At 45.1% G+C, this 20,040-nt stretch overlaps 2 protein-coding genes and 2 long non-coding RNA genes across 6 annotated transcripts in view; 2 read left to right on the forward strand and 2 right to left on the reverse strand.

Moving 5' to 3' along the window:
* The window catches only part of LOC132460771 (uncharacterized), a 182,256-nt gene that overhangs the window by 21,342 nt on the left and 140,874 nt on the right, over positions 1-20,040 (reverse strand). The gene's annotated exons all lie outside the window — the stretch shown is intronic.
* Positions 1,613-4,757, reverse strand: LOC132461251 (ankyrin repeat domain-containing protein SOWAHC-like). Its single transcript, XM_060056294.1, has one exon. The coding sequence runs from the start codon at positions 4,556-4,558 to the stop codon at positions 2,927-2,929; it is 1,632 nt and encodes a 543-aa protein (XP_059912277.1). The 5' UTR covers positions 4,559-4,757; the 3' UTR covers positions 1,613-2,926.
* On the forward strand, positions 4,991-16,452 carry LOC132461252 (septin-8-A-like). Its single transcript, XM_060056295.1, has 10 exons — positions 4,991-5,422; positions 5,958-6,072; positions 9,220-9,415; positions 10,771-10,957; positions 11,797-11,958; positions 12,184-12,280; positions 12,759-12,927; positions 13,046-13,178; positions 13,939-14,129; positions 15,328-16,452. Exons 1-10 carry the CDS (start codon positions 5,390-5,392, stop codon positions 15,341-15,343), a joined length of 1,299 nt encoding a protein of 432 aa, XP_059912278.1. The 5' UTR covers positions 4,991-5,389; the 3' UTR covers positions 15,344-16,452.
* Positions 17,689-19,822, forward strand: LOC132461253 (uncharacterized). 3 transcript variants are annotated; one of them, XR_009526574.1, is made up of 4 exons: positions 17,689-18,239; positions 18,652-19,155; positions 19,307-19,441; positions 19,581-19,822. It is a non-coding gene; the product is annotated as an uncharacterized LOC132461253 (long non-coding RNA). The 3 variants fall into 3 exon arrangements; XR_009526575.1 differs by having other exon boundaries at positions 18,652-19,008; positions 19,257-19,441; XR_009526573.1 differs by having other exon boundaries at positions 18,652-19,008.

Below are 20,040 nucleotides of genomic sequence, written 5' to 3' on the forward strand. Positions count from 1 at the left end.
AATTCCTGAGTGGGAACCGATTTTTCTGGATTCATTGTGCGAAGAAGAATTTGTGTTTTCCTTCCGTTGAGATTGAGATGCGTCATGAGCTCCTCAGAGCAGAATGTGGCAGAAGACCCTGGGTCCAAGAGAGCATACACCTGCAAGACTTGCTGCCCGTTGCTGCCTTAACCTTTACTGGGAAGATTGAAAGTGTGCACTCTTGGTCTCCAGCCCCTATATGACCACATGACTCTGCTGATGCACTGCCTATAAAACCAGAGGGTTTTTCTGCTTCTTTAGCTGTGGCATTTTTAAACTAAATATGCAAAGCGCTTGGGTGAGCCTTCTTGTATACTTTACAAGTGAGTTGCTTTTGGCATTCTTTGCCATAATTTATTGTAAATAAAATATAAAAGAATAAGGATGCAAAGCAAGTATCCTTCACCTATTTAAAGGGTGCACAATCAGCCCCTGTTGCAGGTGCGCACCCACCACAGGTGGGAAAGATGGAGAAATTAGTGAGTCAATCAAAACATAAAAAAACTTCAATGTGGCTCCTATAATATGAGATTAACAGTGTGAAAGCAGTCAACAACACACACAGAATAACGTGTAGACAGAGTTTATTAGTCAGTTCAACGTTAGATCTGTCTCGTTAGTTATGTTAGCTCTACGGCTAACAGCATCATTCAACATTCAAAATGGCCACGAGCCCCTCCCCACCAATACTTGCATAGTAGTATACACATCAAACACACGTACTGGGATCCAGCCCTAGAGATGTGCAGGTTAGACTTAAATATAATTATTTATGCATCATTGTCATTAATCAATAAATTAGCAGTACAGTATATGAGGCCAACGATTTAAATCTACTATAAAACTTGTAGCTCATGTTAAAGGAATGATGGTTCCTTAATATGCATTGCTTTTGAAATCCGTTACCAGTACAACCTATAAATCTACGATTAAAACTTAATGTGTAGCTTGAGATGTATGGCGTAAAATAATGATGGTTCCGTAATATGCATAGCTTTTCAAAAGACACCCATTAACAGTGTTTTTAGTGCTTAGGTACAAGATATAAACATTAAAACTACAACAAATAAGACTCACTTGTTCAGAGTTCACTAGACTCTGCATAGCCAACCACTCCCACCCCTCCTACACTTATTGTACGTTTGTACGTCCTGGCACTTAATGTATACACTTATTGTATGTCGTACTTAGTTATAGTACTTAGCATTGTGTAGCACCTTAGCTATCTTTGCTGTATACAGGGAATTGGTTAACCTAGTGATAGTTAGTGCTTGGCACTTGGCTCTATGAACATGATCCTTACTGTACTGACAGATATATTGTGGTTTTAGTCTGCTAAAACGCCCAAAATGTAAATGAAAAACTAATGCAAACGGTAAACACAATGCAAACAACCCCTTTAGTGTAAAAAAAAGCTGTGCAAAGGTGCACTATATAAGTCAACACAAAAAAAAAACACAAATGTGTAACACTATAATTCCCCTGTATCATGTTATGCATTATATCTTCGCCCATTTCAAAAAAGTGACGAGAAAGTGCGGAAAGTGCAACCATCACCAAGCAGCCACACCACATTCAAAGTTTTCGAGTAATTAACTAGAGGTTTTCAAATTAAGAGCGCAATACAATCAAAAGAAAAACAAGTTAATTTAAATCGACAAAAAAATCAAGGCGTAAAAAGGAGTCAAAAAACTCCTAGAAGTTTTTAAATTAAGAGCGCAATTCGAATAAAAACAATTACCTAACGAGTGCGTCGAATCAATTGTAAAATCGACTCAAAGTTCGACAAACGGGACTCAGAAAGGGTCGGTAACCAGGTCAAACATCAGGTTGACGCAAGAAGAAGATATTCCAGGCATTGCTTCCCCTCCCAGCAACAAGACACAGCACGTCCGACCAGTTTAATCCCTGAACGACCACGCCTTTTCTTAAAGTGAGCAAAAGTAAACTATCTTTCTCCCCCTTCCTCCTCTCCCTCCTCCTCCCCCCTTCCCATGTTCACATACTTGGCCCTGGTACAGTCGAACTCTGTGGCGGTGGATTAGGCGAAAGAGGCTTTGCCTTAGCTCAAAGTCCTCCACATGCTTGGGAGAATTTGGATTCAGGAGAGCCAGCAGCAACCTGACAAACTTGTGGCGTTCATTTTGAATCCAAATCGGGAAATCCCATAAGAAACCCAGTCTAAAACAGCATCGAAAAGCAGTAGAAAATGGGTCTTTGTCAGGGGCTAACAATGATTTACTTTGCCTGACATTCAAGAGTCTTTTTAGGGATAGTAAGACATTCCTGCCCCCACCCCCCGAGCACATTAAGAGGCTTAGTGACCTCACTAGTGTGAGGTGCCCCATACGTCAAACTCAAAAAGGTGCTTAATGCTTAAGAATCGTACAGCAGGTTTTCGTCCTATAGGCTAGATTAATCAGTGTCTGGAAATGCTTTTTATAAATCGGGCCTATCTTCTGTAAAAGAACAACACTGAGCTGTGGATCTTTACTGATTGCGACCCTGATTTTGACCTCATTTCCCCTCCCTCCATTGTGCCATCAAATCAGTCAGTGCTTAATACCGCAGAATCCAGCAAGGTTAACTTCCAAGCATTAATCAGTGTCTGGAAACGCTGTTTATAATCTGGCCTATTTTCTGTAAAAGAACCGCACTTGAGCTGTGGTTCTTTGATTTCATGCCTGGGCTTTGTGCTTGCACTTCACTGATTTCGAAACTTGTTCTTTACTGATTTAAATCCTGCACTTTGAGCTGGAACTTTACTGATTTCAATTCTGCACTTTGTACTAGTACTTGACTGATCAGGACCCTGAGTTAGACCCTGCACTCTGAGCTTGTACTTTACTGATTCCGACCCCGAATTCCCCCCGAATCACCTTCCATCCATCCAGTCCCCCACTGTTTAGTGCGCCGGTTCCGGTCCAGGGACGTACTCAGACCTGGGTCGGGCCGGGCCAACGCCCAGCTCACGAAACGAAGCGCTGTGGACGATCTGTGACGTCCTGTCCCGTAGCTTCTGGAGCCTCGGTTTAACACGGCCCAGCGACGACATCCTCCGCAATGGCTTCACCCTCGCCCGGGCCCCGGTCTCCCCTTCGCCAGGCATCCGCAGGGGCCTCAGGTGCGGCAGGAAGTTCCAGCGAGCACCTTCCTCCCGGCCATCGACTGCATCCTCTTCCCCGCCGTCGTTAAACGCGCCGATAATATCACGTATGTCCAGGGCGGCGCCGTTCGCAAGGTACTGCGCCGCCTTCTTGCCGCCGTAGTCCCGCACCTCCACGTCCGCGTCGTACGCCCCGACGAGAAGCTTCACTACCTCAAGGTGGCCGTGCATAGCCGCCAGGTGTAGCGGCGTGTAGCCGCAGCTGGACCGCGTGTTGATGTCCACGGGCACGCCGCGACGCTTGGCGAAGTTCACCGCCAACGCGAGCAGCTCCGGGTCGCCCCGTTTGGCCGCCCAGTGAAGGAGATTGAAGCCGGTGACGAAGTCCTTGCGCAGGACGAGCGACGGTTCGCCGGTCAGCAGAGCCACTAGGCGCTCCCACTCGCCGTCCGAAGCGCACATCATCCACTCGTGCTCCAGCGGGTCAAGCGCCGCCACGGAGGAGGAACCGTCGTCCGTATCCGTGTCCGCGTTCGACGACGCAAGCGATGCGGCGTCGCTGTCCGCGTCGCCACGCCGCGCCGAGCGGAAAGACGCGTTGCGCTGCGACATGGAGCGCAGCGCCTGCGGCGAGCGGTTCGTCGCGAAGTCGGGAGAATCCACTTGGCCGCCGCCGTCATCAAGTCCAAACACGTCCTCGTCAACCGAAGTGACTTGTTGTGATTCTTCTGCCGTCGCTAAGGAGTGCCTAAGCGTATCTTGAGACGCGGAACCGGGCGCGCTTCCCGGTAGGACGAACACGGAGCCTTCGCCCGCCACCGGGAGCGGTGAGTCGTCAATCACGGCGATCCTCGGCGCGCACCTCTCAATCGATAAAGTCTTCCCGCCGTTTGAAGTCCACCGGTTCCCCATGTCGTTCTCCCCGTGCGTGTCCGCGGTGCTTGGAGACGCGGGAGTTTTCTCGGATGAGATGTGTACATAAGGAACGGGCGGTGCGCTCGCTCTCACCTGGCTGTCATTTCCGTAATCCGAGCCAGGCTGTGTCGTGCTGTTCGCGCGCATAGACGGACTTGTCTCCCTGTCTCCATCTCCGTCTCTGCGCGCGCGTCGGTCATTCGGCTCCGCGCGCGTCGTCCCTGCCCCGTTGCCAACAGCGACGCGCGGGTCAGCCTCCACGACCGCTGCAACGCGCGGCGTCACCAGGCGCATGTAGCGCTTCTTTAGGCACACGAGCCGCACGCCGTCCTCCACCCTGACGCACGCGACGGCGTCCACGTGGGTCTTGAAGGTCTCGCGGAGCGCGGTCCTCAGCGGGGGGTCGTCCTCCGGGAAGGCCCGCCGGAAGTGATGCGTCAGGTCTGCGTGCGGGACCCGGCCCCCCCTCTCCGTGAGGAAGCTTTGGATCGCGTCCCGGGTGCACTCGGTCGCCATCGCGATCGATGAAGTTTGATTTAGGGACGATAATCGATGAAGCGGCAGTTTAAAACGCGCTCAGTCAAAATGTCACACACATCCCCTCCCCGTGTTCTTTAGTGTGCTTTCTTAATGTACGCGCGTAGGATGGTTCGTTATTGCGACAGAGGATAAACAAGTGCCGCGAAGCGGGTTGTGGGCTGTTATATGTTTCGTCCCCAACGACGTGTTCAGTGTTGCCAGATTGGGCTAGATTTCCCGCCCAATCTGGCAACGATGGCTGCACGGCGCTGGTTGTTATAGTAACGCCAGCTTGTGCGGTAAATCTGGCCCAATCTGGCAACGCTGGTCTTGTTCCCGGCCACCTAGCAACTGCCGTTGAGGAAACTGGCGCCTGACCGACGCCATACTGGACCCGGTGAGCGCTCTACGTGTACGGGGAATGGTTCCATTCAGAGCCAAAATGGCGCCGATTACAACCTTCAATGTTGGGGCGTACCATGTACGCGACGGGGGTATGTGTGGACATTGTAAACATAATCCGCTGGACTGGATTCGTAATAACGATCTAAATTAAACTAACGGGTTAGAGTTACGTAACATGAGTTAAATACAAACAAACAGCTGTTTATTTTACAGTTATATTGACAGTTTAAAGAATGCAATAGTTTATTTCACTATCGCACCCCTATTGTAATCCGCGATGTAGCATGAGCCCGAAAAAAAGTTGTCTTTCATTCTCAAGTTATGTGGAAAGCAAACAAACAGCAGTACGTCAAGCAGCACTGATTTATTCATGCTTAATTAACACTTTGAGCCAAAGTTTGACCGTCAACATCTCAAACCATCATGATATCGTCGGATGTCGAGCAGGGCCAAGGGGTAAATATTCCCATTTGTGTACTTTAACCCCGTAATGAGGCTTTTAATGTGTAGGGCGAGGGCCCTACACATTAAAAGTCCCCCTCACCATAAACAGTGGACTGGTAGCCGTCAATGGTTTATATAACTCAGCTAAACTTAACTCAAGTATTTCTTATCCGAAGTATGTCCATAGTACTGCTTTTCCGGATAGTTTATCCGTAGTATCTCCTCGTACTTTCGTAGTAACTCCATAGTATACCATAGTATCGCCATAGTTTCTCCATAATATATCCATGGTTTATCCGTTGTATGTACTTGTTTATCCATATTATCACTGTAGTATTTCACCATAGTGTTTAGTTTTGCATGACCTAAAAATACCGGTCAAGCAGAATCTTTTTACGCAACAAGAGATCGCGTCGAACGCTCAACCTGTATGACGTCACTATTGCGATTCTAGGTTTGAGTTTGAGTGACACACACTGTTGCATGGGAATGCGTTTTAAAGTGTTCAGGATACTGTCATTAACTTCCTCCATTGATTGGTGCGCAGGAGAAGAGCGCCCGCCCCCTCTCGCTGTCCGGTCACGTGGGCTTCGACGGTCTCCCCCATCAGCTGGTCAACAAGTCAACATGCCAGGGGTTCTGCTTCAACATCCTCTGCATCGGTGAGGACCCCCCCCCCCCCCCCCCCCCCCCCCGTGTGTGTGTGTGTGTGTGTGTGTGTGTGTGTGTGTGTGTGTGTGTGTGTGTGTGTGTGTGTGTGTGTGTGTGTGTGTGTGTGTGTGTGTGTGTGTGTGGTCATTATGTCATTAATTGCATGTAGTTCTCCCTGTGTGTGTGTGTGTGTGCGTGTGTTTTTGTTTGTGTGTGTCGGAAAATATCTTGTGTGTACATATGTGTCCATGGTCATTATGTTATTTATTAAATATAGATTCTCCTGTGTGTGTGTCGGAAAAGTTCTCTGTGTGTGATTGCTCATTATGTCATTCATTTGATATAGCTCCCTGTGTGTGTGTCCATGGGCATTATGTCATTTATTAAATATAGATTCTCCAGTATTTGTATGCATGTGTGTCCAAGGATATTATGTCGATAATGTGATTTAACGTCCTGTGTGTGTGTGTGTGTGTGTATCTGCTGATTATGTTATTCATTTGATATTGTTATCCCAGTGTGTGTGTGTGTGCGCGCGTGTGTTTACGTGTGCGTCCATTGATAATTTTTTTGTGTTTGTCCATGGTTATTACGTAATTAATTTGATTTAGATCTTCCTATCATCTTTGTGTGTGTCCCTGGTTAATATGTCAATCATGTGATAAACATTGTTTGTGTGCGTGTCTCTCCCTGCGAGTGTGAGTTAGTGTGTGTGTGCATGCTTTTAACCTTTATCATACTTTTTCAGTGGCTCTTCCATTTAGCAGTGTATGTCAAACAGCATTATTATTATTATTATTATTATTATTATTATTATTATTATTATTATTATTATTATCCTGTTACCTGTCCTCCAAGTGCCTTGTGGCACATAGGACCTTTACAGAACCTTTCACTTTCTCTCGGTCTACTGCTGCAGCTCATCCCGTGAGCCCCAGCCACCATCTCTCCACAGTCCTTCTCCACGTTGTCTTCTTTTCCCTTCCGGTGCCACATTGCAATCACTTTCTTTAGTCTGCCTCAAGATATGGCCGATCATCTTCCATCTTCTGATCTTGACTTCCTCACTCAGGGTGCACTCACACTAGGCCATCTGGCCGTGGCCGTTGGCCGTTTTCACACCTAACCATGCTCAACTGGCCCCATTGTTCTCTGGCCTGCATTCACACTAGGCCACCTGGCCGTGGCCGTTGGCTGTCGCAACTGTGGCCTGGCCAAGGTAGGCTCTTGTACATACGTCATCTCGTCGTAACACGTCATCAACAAGCGTCCACTGCATGGACCATAATAAAGTCTGCCGCCAGTCAGAGTTTTAACAACAATGGACAACACAGAGAACACAGTTTGCACTTTGACAGACACTCGACTTCTCTATGGAACCAACGTGAACCAACAGTTGAACCGCTTGACGCCATGTTTACCGTTTAATGGGAAAGAAGGCTCGTCGCCTTTATTATGCCCATGGTCGTCGCATGGACTATACGTAATCCAGCTCAGGTTGCGTAGCCGTGCGTGTGCGTGTGTCGGCTCATTAGCATCTGTACCGTGGCGGCCCGTACCGTAGCAGCACACCTCTCCCAAGTGGCCAAGTTGGCCTGGCCTGGCCAGACTGGCCACACACACACTGGCAGATTTGAGCATGGTTAGGTGTGAAAACGGCCACGGCCACGGCCAGATGGCCTAGTGTGAGTGCACCCTCAGTGGCTTCATCTCTATGGGGTCAGAACAGTCTCATTAATAATGAATGCACGGAGAAGGATTCACAAATGTTTTTTGTGATTTATATATAACAAAAATAAGTTTCACAAACACATTTCTGATCCACACACAAATGTGCCTGGTTTTAAATAAATGTACTATAAATCCATAAATATATTAATTAAAAAATATTTGCAAATTTCATGAAAAATGTATTTGGATGTAGTTACATTTATATACAAACTGTTAAACTTGAATTAACAAGACGCTTTTCATTTGTGAACTCTTTTGCATTTGTGTGTGGACTGTATTTATATGTGGATTTTGAGACTCTCGTGACGTCGCTAGATTCACAAATGCATTTTTTTCAACAAGGAACTCTCTGTAGCCAATCAGATGCCTCCCTCATTTTCAGCCAATCACATGACTGCAGTTCCGACCTCTGAGTCCAGCCTCCGAGCCTCCCGGTTCCCTCTGTCAAATGTCTATTGGAAATAACATGGGTTTTTTGAATGATCGTACATAACAATCTCTAGGTGGCGAAAAAGTAATGCTGCGTCACGTTTAGCTACACACTTTTTCCATCTAGTTTCGATTGGGTTTTGGGATTGTCGGTGCCGTTAAAGTAGTAAACGGCACCGACAATGTAAAAACCAAGTCACTGCAGTCATGTGATTGGCTGAAAATGAGGGAGGCATCTGATTGGCTACAGAGAGTTCCTTGTTGAAAAAAATGCATTTGTGAATCCAGCCACGTCAGGAGAGTCTCAAAAATCCACAGACCAGTTCACACACAAATGCAAGTTCACAAATGAAAAGCGTCTTGTAAATTCAAGTTTAGCAGTTTGTATATAAATGTAACAACATCCAAATACATTGAGCTGAAAATTGCAAATATCTTTTTTATTCATATATTTATGGATTTATATAACATTTATTTAAAACAAGGTACATTTGTGTGTGGATCCGAAATGTGGTTGTGAAACTTATTTTTGTTTATGGATACATTTTACATTTATACTTACCGATATCCATTGGGGGGGGATAGAAATGTATTTCTGAGAAGAGAGTAATTTATATATAAATCACAAAATACATTTGTGAATCCTTCTCCGTGCATTCATTATTAATGAGACTGTTCTGACCCCATACATCTCAGCTCTCTTAAGCAGGTCCTCAGTCCTGAGGACACAGAGAATTCTGCGCAGGCACTTGTTATGAATACATCAACTAATTTGTCATCCCCTTGTTCATTATTATTATCCATGATGCATCATCTCAAGAAACCAAAGTGCTCCAACAGCTCCACCTCAAACCAATAATAATAATTATAAATATAATATATATATAATAATCATAATGTTATTATATATAATTATGATTACTATATATATTATATTACACACTATCTCTCTTTCTCTCTCTCTCCCTCCTTCTCTCCCTCTCCCTCCCTCCCCCCAGGAGAGACGGGCATCGGTAAATCCACCCTGATGAACACGCTCTTCAACACTAACTTCGAGAGTGCCGAGTCGTCCCATTTCGAGCCCAAGGTGAAGCTCTCGGCCAAGACGTACGACCTCCAAGAAGGCAACGTGAGGCTGAAGCTCACCATTGTCAACACCGTGGGATTCGGCGACCAGATGAACAAGCAGCAAAGGTGGGTGATTGGGCTGCTCGATTACGGAAAAAATCGATCTAAAATAAGAGAATCCTTTATTAGTCCCACAGTGGGGAAATTTGTAGGGCAGGATTATTTTGGTCCAGGTTGAAATCACGATTATTTAATTGATTAGTTTTCAGTTTGAAAACATGATGCATTTCTCTCCAAAAAAACCACTTTGTAACTGACAACTTTGAAATATCCCCTAAAAGAAAATACACAAAATATTCAAATCGAAAATAATGTGCAAATATGTATCCAGCCGTTCAAAGCCCTAATGGGTGACCATGACGACGGCAGCGACCGGGGGTGGTGCTTAAAGGGCCGGCGGTTTTGGGGTTGGAGTTTAAATACCGTGAAGTTGAAGGGCCGGCTCACCACCTTTTTCAGTTGGAGTTTGTATTTGTAATTGTTAATTGTTAATTAATTGTTTTGGTAAAAGATGAACAAGCAGCAGAGGTGGGTCATGAGGCTGCTCATTATGGAAAAAAATCATAATCACGATTATTTTGGTCAATGTTGAAATCACGGTTATCAAACGATTATTTTTGAGTTTGAAAACGTGATGTGTTCATTCAGCATTTTTCTCCAAAAAAAACACGGAACTGACTCCTCCCTCAGTGTGTGAATAGGTGAATCTGTTCGGGAATGGGTGTGTGAATGTGTGTGTGAATGTCTGTATATCCCATGTAAGTCGCTTTGGGTAAAATTGTGTGTCGTACTTAGTTATACTACTTAGTTGTGTATCGTCGGACCCTAGCTATCTCTGTTGTGTACGGGGAATGGGTTAACCTAGTGATGGTTAGTGTTTGGCACTTGGTTCTATGAACATCCTTACTGTACCAACATTCATATATTGTTGTTTCTCTTTCTCCTGACAAATGTACTTATTGTAAGTCGCTCAGGATAAAATAATCTGCTAAACGCCCTGAATGTAAATGTAATGGGTTAATGTGTGCGTGAATGTGTGTGTAAATGGGTGAATGTGAATGTTTGTGTGAGTAGGTGATTGTGTGTGTGTGTGTGTGTGTGTGTGTGTGTGTGTGTGTGTGTTTGAATGTGTGTATGAACCGTTTACCATTCGCTTTGGATAAAATCTGCTGCTGAATGTAAAAGTAAATGTAATAGTCGCTTTGGGTAAAAGCATCTGCTAAATGAACCTAAATGTAATGTCAACTATGGGAGAATCTTTGTGATTGGGTGAATGTGTGTGTGAATGGGTGAATGTGTGTGTGAATGGGTGTATATGAGTGTGTGTTAACCGTTGTATCTCGCTTCGGGTAAAGCGTGTGCTAAATTAACCTAAATTTAAGGAAAACCCTGCGTGCATTTGTGCGTTTGTGTGCGCTCAGCTACCAGCACATCGTGGACTACATCGACACGCAGTTCGAGTCTTACCTGCAGGAGGAGCTGAAGATAAAGCGCTCGCTGCACAACTACCACGATTCCCGCATCCACGCCTGCCTGTACTTCATAGCCCCATCCGGCCACTCCCTGAAGTCCCTGGACCTAGTCACCATGAAGAAGCTGGACAGCAAGGTCGGCCATTTGAGAGAGGGCGCACTGGACCGCAGGGTCTGACATTTTAGAAGAGAAGCTGGACCGCAAGTTTGAACATTTTAGAGGAGAAACTGGATGGCAAAGTCTGCCATTTTTTGTGTCTGTGTGTGTGTCTGTGTGGCCCACTACAAACACTCACTCTCTCACTCACTCATGCACACACATACGCACACGCAGACACAGTCCCTCTCTCACGCACTCACTCATTCACACACACACACACACACACACACACACACACACACACACACACACACACACACACACACACACACACACACACACACACACACACACAGCTCCTATAGCACAAGCATTACGGTAGCAGCCTGTACTTGAGGAGAGGTGCATGCCGCTCTTTGAAGAACATATCTGAGGGGATTATCATTAAGCCCAGGGTTGCGTTCTCAACTGAAACGGTTGCCTCGGTAATAACGTGTGCTGACAGAGGCAGGACCGAGCAGGATTTGACATCGCTGAGTCAGCGACAGGTATGTCAGCGCTAGGGCAGGCTGTTTGGTAGTGTGAAGGAAAGGGGTGAGAGGTCGATCGATGATGTCACCGGTTTTGGGCTGGGATTTTTTTGTCCCTTTTTTGAGTAATTAAAATAAGACACGAGATAAAGAATAAATGTTATAAAATGTATATATATTTTTTTATTTTTTTTATTCCTTTCCGATATTTCATTCAATATATATTTATTAATTTAAAATAAAATATATGTATATTATTATTATTAATAATAATAATACATTTTTAACCTTTATTCAAACATGGAAGAATTCTCCCCGTGTCTTGTGGGGAATGTCCCTCTGCAGGTGAACATCATCCCTGTCATCGCCAAGGCGGACACCATCTCCAAGAGCGAGCTGCACAAGTTCAAGCTGAAGATCATGAGTGAGCTGGTCAGCAACGGCGTCCAGATCTACCAGTTCCCCACTGACGACGAGACCGTGTCCAGCATCAACTCCGCCATGAACGTGAGTACAGGTTGTTGATCCGAAAACGTGTCGTTTCCACCGTGTGTGTGTGTGTATGAATAGGTGAATATGTGTTTATGAACGGGTGAATGTGTGTATGCATGAGTGAATGGGCGTATAAAGGGGTGAACGTGTGTATGAAATGGTGAACGTGTGTGATCTGTTGTAAGTCCCCTTTCGGTATAACAAATGTAAATCAATTCCCCACCCCCCCCCCCCCCCCAGGGCATCCTCCCGTTTGCGGTGGTGGGCAGCACAGAAGAGGTGAAGATAGGGAACAAGATGGTAAAGGCGCGGCAGTACCCCTGGGGCGTGGTGCAAGGTAAGCTCCCTGAGCTGAGGGTTGAAGAGGGCAGCAATTTTTAAGGGGCTAGTCTTTGTTTAGACGCGCTTAGACACGCATTCACCCATTCACTCACACATTCACCCATTCACTCACACATTCACCCATTCTCACACATTCACCCATTCACATATACATTCACCCATTCACATATACATTCACCCATTCACACACACATACAATGTGTACATTTACACATGAATTCACCAATTCATACACACATTCACCCATTCAGACATACATTCACCCATTCATACACACACTCACCTATTCATAAACACATTCAACCGTTCATACACACACTCACCAATTCATACACACACTCACCCATTCATACACACACAAAGCACATAACGACTATCATAACTGGAGCTTTAGCAGCTAAAGGCTACCCCCACCTTAAAATGAAGCCAGCCGTTAGCTCGGTGAGCCTGACGCTCCCCCCGGTTCCCCCCAGTGGAGAACGAGAGCCACTGCGACTTCGTGAAGCTGCGTGAGATGCTGATCGGGGTGAACATGGAGGACCTGCGGGAGCAGACGCACACGCGGCACTACGAGCTCTACCGCCGCTGCAAACTGGAGGAGATGGGCTTCAGAGACACAGACCCGGAGAGCAAGCCCGTCAGGTAGGACCCCCCCACGGCCAAGGACCCCCCCCCTGCAGGAGACGGAACGTGTTCAAACGGCAGAAGTTCTGATGTGTGTGTGTGTGTGTTTGATATATATGTGTGTATATGTGTGTAGTCTCCAGGAGACGTACGAGTTCAAGCGGCAGGAGTTCCAGGGGGAGCTGCAGAAGAGGGAGGAGGAGATGAGGCAGTCGTTCGTCCAGAGGGTGAAAGAGAAGGAGATGGAGCTCAAGGAGAAGGAGAGAGAGGTACAATGGAGCCACCACTTCCTGCTGGACTCTAGACTACTTCCCAGAGTCTAGAGTAGGGATGGGCGAGTGGCGGCCCGCGGGCGCATGCGACTGACTGATGAACCGCAACTGATTCAGTCAGTCATTGTAATTATGCGGTTCACCGATAAAGGACGCTTCCTATGCAAACAATGTCTGGGCCGAGGGCCTCGGGGCCCATCAGCGAGGAATAAAGACAGAGCGCCATGGCCATGAGCAGTGAAAACTCGATCAAGAAAACCGTACCTTTCAGTCGAGATGGGAAATCTGTTCATAGAATTCAACGGCAAACACATGTGTCTAGTTTCTCACTCATGTGGCTGTTATTGTTATTGTTGTATTTGTTGTTTAGCAAGAGTATAGACACGTTAAAAATGCATTTGAGCATGGAAAATATTAAATTAATGTATGTTTGTTCAATAAACATACAGACATATATCGACAAATATGTAGTTCTTATTAGGAATTATTTTGTAGTTTCTCTCATATCTAATTAGTTGAAGTGCTAGTGATGATGAAAAATGTTGTCCCTCTTTATCATGCCAGTTGCTAATCCCTGATCCAGACTCTAACATCCATGCACCCCTTGTGTGTTTTTCCTCCTCCCCTCCTCTCCCTCTCTCCCTCTCTGCCCCGGTCCTCCTCACCCCCTCTCCCCCTGTCCTCCTCACCCCCTATCTTTCTCTCCCCCTCGCCCACTCTCTCCTCCCTCTCTTTCTCTTTCCCTCTCCCCCCTCAGCTCCAGGGGCGCTTTGAGCAGCTGAAGCGGCTCCACCAGGAGGAGAAGGGGAGGCTGGAGGAGCGGAGGCGCTCCCTGGAGGACCAGCTCAACGGCTTCAGCACCAAGAGGGCGGCGGCCGAGCTCCTGCTGCAGGGGGGGGGCTACGGGGGGGGCGGGGCCAACCTCAAGAAGGACAAGGACCGCAAGAAGTGAGACACACGCACACACACAATAGACACAGACAAAACCAGACACGCACGTACACACAACAGACAGACACAACCAGACACACACATAGTAGCTACCTGAAGAAGGTCAAAGAAGAAGAATTGAGATTGACACACGTACACAAGCATGTACACACAGAAACACACATGCGGACAGACACACATCAGCCACCTGAAGAAGGACAAAGACCAAAAGAAGTGAGATGGACACACAACCTGACACACACATACACACAAACTCACACAGCGGCAACCTGAAGGACAAAGACTGCAAGAAGTGAGACACACATGGATACACGTACACACGCATTTACACACGCACATACACACGCACGTACGCATGCACGTACAACAGCAGGACAAGGACCCCAAGAAGTGAGATGGACACACAACCACACACACACACACACACATGTTGACACACACACACGCACACAACAACCTCAGGAAGGACAAGGACTGCAAGAAGTGAGAGGAACACACGTATACACACCCAACACAACACCCAGCACACAAACACACACATGCATGTACGTTCACGGAACTTACAAAACGCACACACAGCAGCAAGGACTACACCGCAAGAAGTGAGATGAACACACCACCAGACACACACTTAGGCCCCGTTTACACGAAGGGAAAACGCAGATATTTCCACGCGGTTTGGCCTCTCATTTACACGAAAACGCTGTTTTTATCACAGAAAACGATCATTTCTAAAAACTCCGGCCAAAGTGGAGATTTCTGAAAATGCCGGTTATGTGTTGTCGTGTCAACGGGGAGAAACAGGGTTTTAGGTTCTGAAGCGTCACATTATGCGCCAGGAAATGCTTAACGTCATATGAGCGCCCTATGTTTACAGTTTGTTTGTTACAGGAAGACGCTCGGGTTATTCGTTGTTGTTGATTCTGAGGATTCTGATTGGCTTGCATGGCTTTATCCTTCTCCCTACACTGCCGCCCATAGGTTTGGCATAGTTATAATGGCGCTCGACGGCGTATTTACGCGTTTTGATGTAAACGACAACTTTTTTGAAAACGATGTTGTGTGCACAATGTTATTTTTGAAAACGGAGGGGAGGAAATATTCGTTTCTATAAATACCCTGCTACGTGTAAACGTGGCCTTAGTATTTCTCCACCATCTTGTTGCTTTAATTGTGTTTCCTTCTTTCCCAACAGTTCCGGATTCATGTGAGGAATTCTGCGACCGAAGCGACAAAAACAATAATTCCTGGATGTTGCGACGAGCAAAATCACCTTTAAAAAAAGAAGAAAACATCAACAAAAAAATCTTTAATTATTCTTTGTGTGATTTAAAGTGTGTTTAGTATATCTTGCCATAGCGTACGGCTTTATTTAAACTAATGTTTAACTGGGTTAAACGTTAAACCTGTGTCTGCAATTCACTCTATAGCCACAGGGGGGGCAAAGTACTTTGGTAGAGAGAAGTATTTTTGGGATGATGCTCATGGTTACATGTTCAAGGGTTTAAACTGTTTGGGTGTAAATGTCAGATGGTATATTTTGGTGTTTAGGTTATGGTTTATTTTATTTCATGAGATTGGTGTGGTTGAGGTCCGGTTAAATTATCTGGGAGGGGTGCAAGCTAGTATGTAGCCTAGTTGGCTAGGTACTTTGTAGCCCAGTTGGCAAGCTAGTTTTTTACCATACAACTAGTTGGTTGGCTAGTTGTACCCCACTTAGTCAAGTAAGTTAAGTTACTTAACTAGTGTGCACCCTACAGCTAGATAGTTAGATAGTTTGCATCCTAGTTCGTTAGCTATTTTGTTCCCTACAAATAGTTAGTTAGCTAGTTTGTACCCTACAACTTTCTGGCTTATTTTGATCGATCGCAGTTAGCTAGCTCCAGACTAAGCTACATTCGCCCGTTTCCTCGGTCTAGCCAGAAGATTCCTCCGCAGACAGCCTCTAGTCCGGCTCTTCTCACCAGTTTGCGGGCCATGGACCATCTTAGTTCACCTGCTGTGGTTCTCAAAGCGCGTAGCTCTCATGGCTAGCTAAGCTGCTCAAGAACCACAACGTTTCTATGGTGCCTTCACTACATGACCAGTGTTTCTTATTGACTTGTTATTATGTATTATACTTACCCCGAGTACACAGTGGGGTGATATTCCTCTTTTTATATATAGATATTATATATTATGTATGGCTTTTTCCTCAGGCTGTGTTTATGTGTTTATTGACCACTGTCGGCTCATTTTTAACCTTGATAGATTGAATTTGGTACAATTCGATTTTTTTTACGGAGAACAATAAAAAAAAAGCATGATTTTGCAAAATCAATGGTGCCTGAGTCTACTTTTTTTTTTTAGTAATCGGTTGTCATTAAAAGAAGCGTATGGGGTAACACCCGTTTTTTACCTGTTGCCGTCACAGGTAAACATGTCGTTTTATCTGTCGCCGGCAAATAAAACATAAACACGTTTTTTATCGGCGGTCGGTAACTTATGGAGTTAGAATCATGCCAAAACCCCACACACACACAAAACGTGATTTACTCACGCAAAACGATTCACACACACACACAAAACGTGTTTTACTCACGCACAACGATTCACATGTTTTGTATTTGGTTTGCAAATACAAAACATCATTCACAAACTAATGCATTTTGTTTCAGAAACAAATACAGTATGTTTTACACATACAAAGAAACATTTCTTCAATTACAAAAAAATATCCTCCAAGTACAAACTAAAATCTTTCAAGTACAAACTAAAATCTTTCAAGTACAAAAAAAAAATCCTTCAAGTACAAAACAATTCTACAAGTACGGAAATCTGAAAGTTGCGCGTGGATCACCAAGGCGGAAAATTAGTGCCAAAAGTCACGTGACAAACAAATGTCCTGTGATTCACACTACACAACAGCAGGTGGCGCTGTTGAGTCAGTTTAAGGCCGCCAGGACGATCTTTTTTCTCCCCAAAATCTTTATTTGCAACACATTCTCACTCCGAGCGCGTCGATTTTTGACGAACGGTCAGTGACTTTGGCTTCAGCCTCTGACGCAAAAGGGTACCCTTGTGCTTCTTTTTTCGACGCATGGGGTTTTCAACTTGTTAGAATGTAGGCCTAATCCCTCCACGGCAATATATGAAGCTATGAGCATTCATCCCATTGGCTAACGGAAGACCAAATGCCTGCACATTAACGGTGAAATCTGTGACATTATTCAAAACAACTACACCAACGTGTCCTTGTTAATTACACAACATGTATGAGTTAAGGCTATGGACATCAGTTGTCCTGTTTTGTGCTTTGATTGAGAGAAACAATAATTTTTTTGATCAGTGTTGGATATCTGAGGTCGTTGCTATAGATACCACGTCCGTCCGCTTTTTTTGACCACTGACAGAGCAACACTATCGCATCAAAATTACGTACCCAGAGAACTATTCGGCATTCTCAATTACGTTTGTCTGAAAAACGCATTTTGTCTGTGCTTAAGTTTTATTGAACATATCGCAAATGCGAATTCGTTCTCTCCTATTTTTTGCCATTTATTTACCGTGTTACAATAGGGGATTATCACGCTTCCTGGTTCCGGTGGCGGGATTTGTCTTCGTTGTGCATGAACACTTCCGGCGCACTTCCACCATGGCTGAAACAAAGGCGAGATGTCACTGCTCTCTGTTCCACTTTGTACATCTAACAAACAACACCAACCCTACTTAAGTTTTCATGGATTCCCGACTGAAATGAGTCTAAGGAAGAAGTGGATTCAAGCGGTTCGCCGGGATGAAGGGCCAAACTTTAAAATAAAACAAGGTAGCATGTTTGTTTGTAGCCGGCACTTTAGTGAATCAGACTACAAACGCTACAGCTAGCAACCAACCGGGGTCACACCAAGCGACTGAAAATCGGGTCTGTACCCTCCCGTTTCCAGTGGAACAACTGGGGACTGCCAAGAAGGGGGTCTGTTTATAAAAGAGCATCAACTCGCTTAGGCCATGACGTTCACCCATCCCTTCCCCTGGAGCAACCGCTGCCCTGTGAATAAGAGCCGATGGAGGAGATCTCAGCTTCGGTGGTGATGACAGAACATGATTTCGGTTCTGCTCCTAAACCAGGTTTGTCAGTGTTTGTTAGTGTTCTGAAATATTGGCCTACTATTACCCCATACTGTTGTTAAACCACCTACCTGACAGGATGTACTACCTATGGTTTAATCACAGAATTGGCTATTAGTAGGTTATACCGAGGAGGTAGGTCAACTTTTCAGAACTCAGGCACAACATGTTTAGTCTTATTAATGTCCCAGCATTTGACCAAACCACAATGTGAAAAGCTTCATCACAAGTACAAATGTTGCATTTTATATCTTACTTAATTAATTGTAAAGGTGAATATTGAGCTATAAAAAGCAAAATTTAAAAGCAATATTGAGCTACAAAAAGCAATTTCTTTAGAGGTCCAAACTGCTTCCAATATGCAAGTCACAGCCAAAATCTGGGTTAGATGTTTTAATTTCATCTCATACAGGTGCACTGGATGCTGCTGCTGTAAACATACAGCAATTGGAAGAAACAGTCAAGGAGCTGATGAGAGCTGTCACAGCTGAAAGTGGTTCAAGTGCATTTTCACAGATTCTGTGTCTCAGACGCGGACATCCTTTTTTACACCAGATTCACGTCAAGAGATGTTTTTTGTGACTTCTGGGAGGTTATTCAACCATCTGCCTCCATGTTGGTTTATTGGTCGAAAGCTCAGAAAAAGAAACAAACATTTGAACCCATTTCTCCCAGTCCAACGTGTAGACTGCAACTGGTTGAGTTTTTTCTCTTCTGCTGCCGGGTTGCTGCAGGCCTGCAAGAGAAGGTGCTGGCTGACATGTTTCAGGTCAGTGTGTCCACTGTCTACCATGTTGTTATACCGTGGGCCAACTACCGTTACCTGCTCCTTGGCTCCCTCCCCATCTGGATGAGTAAACTGCAAGTCAAGAACACCATGCCAAGATAATTTGTGCAGTACAGTCCAGATGTTCAGGTAATCATCGACTGCACCGAGGTGCAGTCGATGATTACCCGAACATCATCTTACAAGAACACAACAACCTTTAAGGCCTTGATTGGGATTGCCCCTTGTAGTGCTGTGACTTTTGTGTCAAGTCTCTTCACCGGCTCCATCTCCGACCCAGAGCTGACTGAACGAAGTGGACTGCTGGATTTACTGGAGCCAGGAGATGGCTGCATGGCAGACAAGGGTTTCACCATCGAGAAGCCACTAGCTGATCGTGGGGCAACGCTGATTATACCACCCTTCAAGATGACAGGTAGGCATGAAAGGAATGAACATTTTAAATTAAAACTTTGACCCAAATGTGACCATTAAGATATGCAGACAAATGTTTAAGATGGACTGAAGCACTCACAATAATATTACTAATTAATTTATCTCTAACCACTGCGCAGTTCACTGAAGAGGATGCTCTGAAAACACAAGCAATCGCTCGACTTCGAATCCTCGTAGAAAGCAATAGGCAGAGTCAAGGAATACCGCATCTGGGAACACACTGTCCTTTCACCTTGTCTGCGACAGTCAATCAGCTGTGGACCGTCTGCTGTGTGATGACCAACTTCCAGGGACCACTTGATTTAAAAGGCTACATCCCTGTTGAATAGTGTTTCTACTCAAACATGTACCTATAAATATTAAAACGAGAGGCACTGAACATTTGGATTGGTCCCTTTCATCTATAATCAATTTTAAAGTCCAGTCAGTCCATCCTGAAAGTATTCAAAATAATGTTAATATATAATGTAGTAAATGATGTACTCAGAAAAAGAGAATGAATTAAATCCTTTTATTCTTTCAGTTCCTTTATTCATTCAGTTCATTTCACATTCATTTCACTTTCTGCTGAAGATACAC

The sequence above is a fragment of the Gadus macrocephalus genome, chromosome 7 (genome assembly GCF_031168955.1).
Source record: "Gadus macrocephalus chromosome 7, ASM3116895v1".
In the NCBI taxonomy this organism is placed as follows: domain Eukaryota; kingdom Metazoa; phylum Chordata; class Actinopteri; order Gadiformes; family Gadidae; genus Gadus; species Gadus macrocephalus.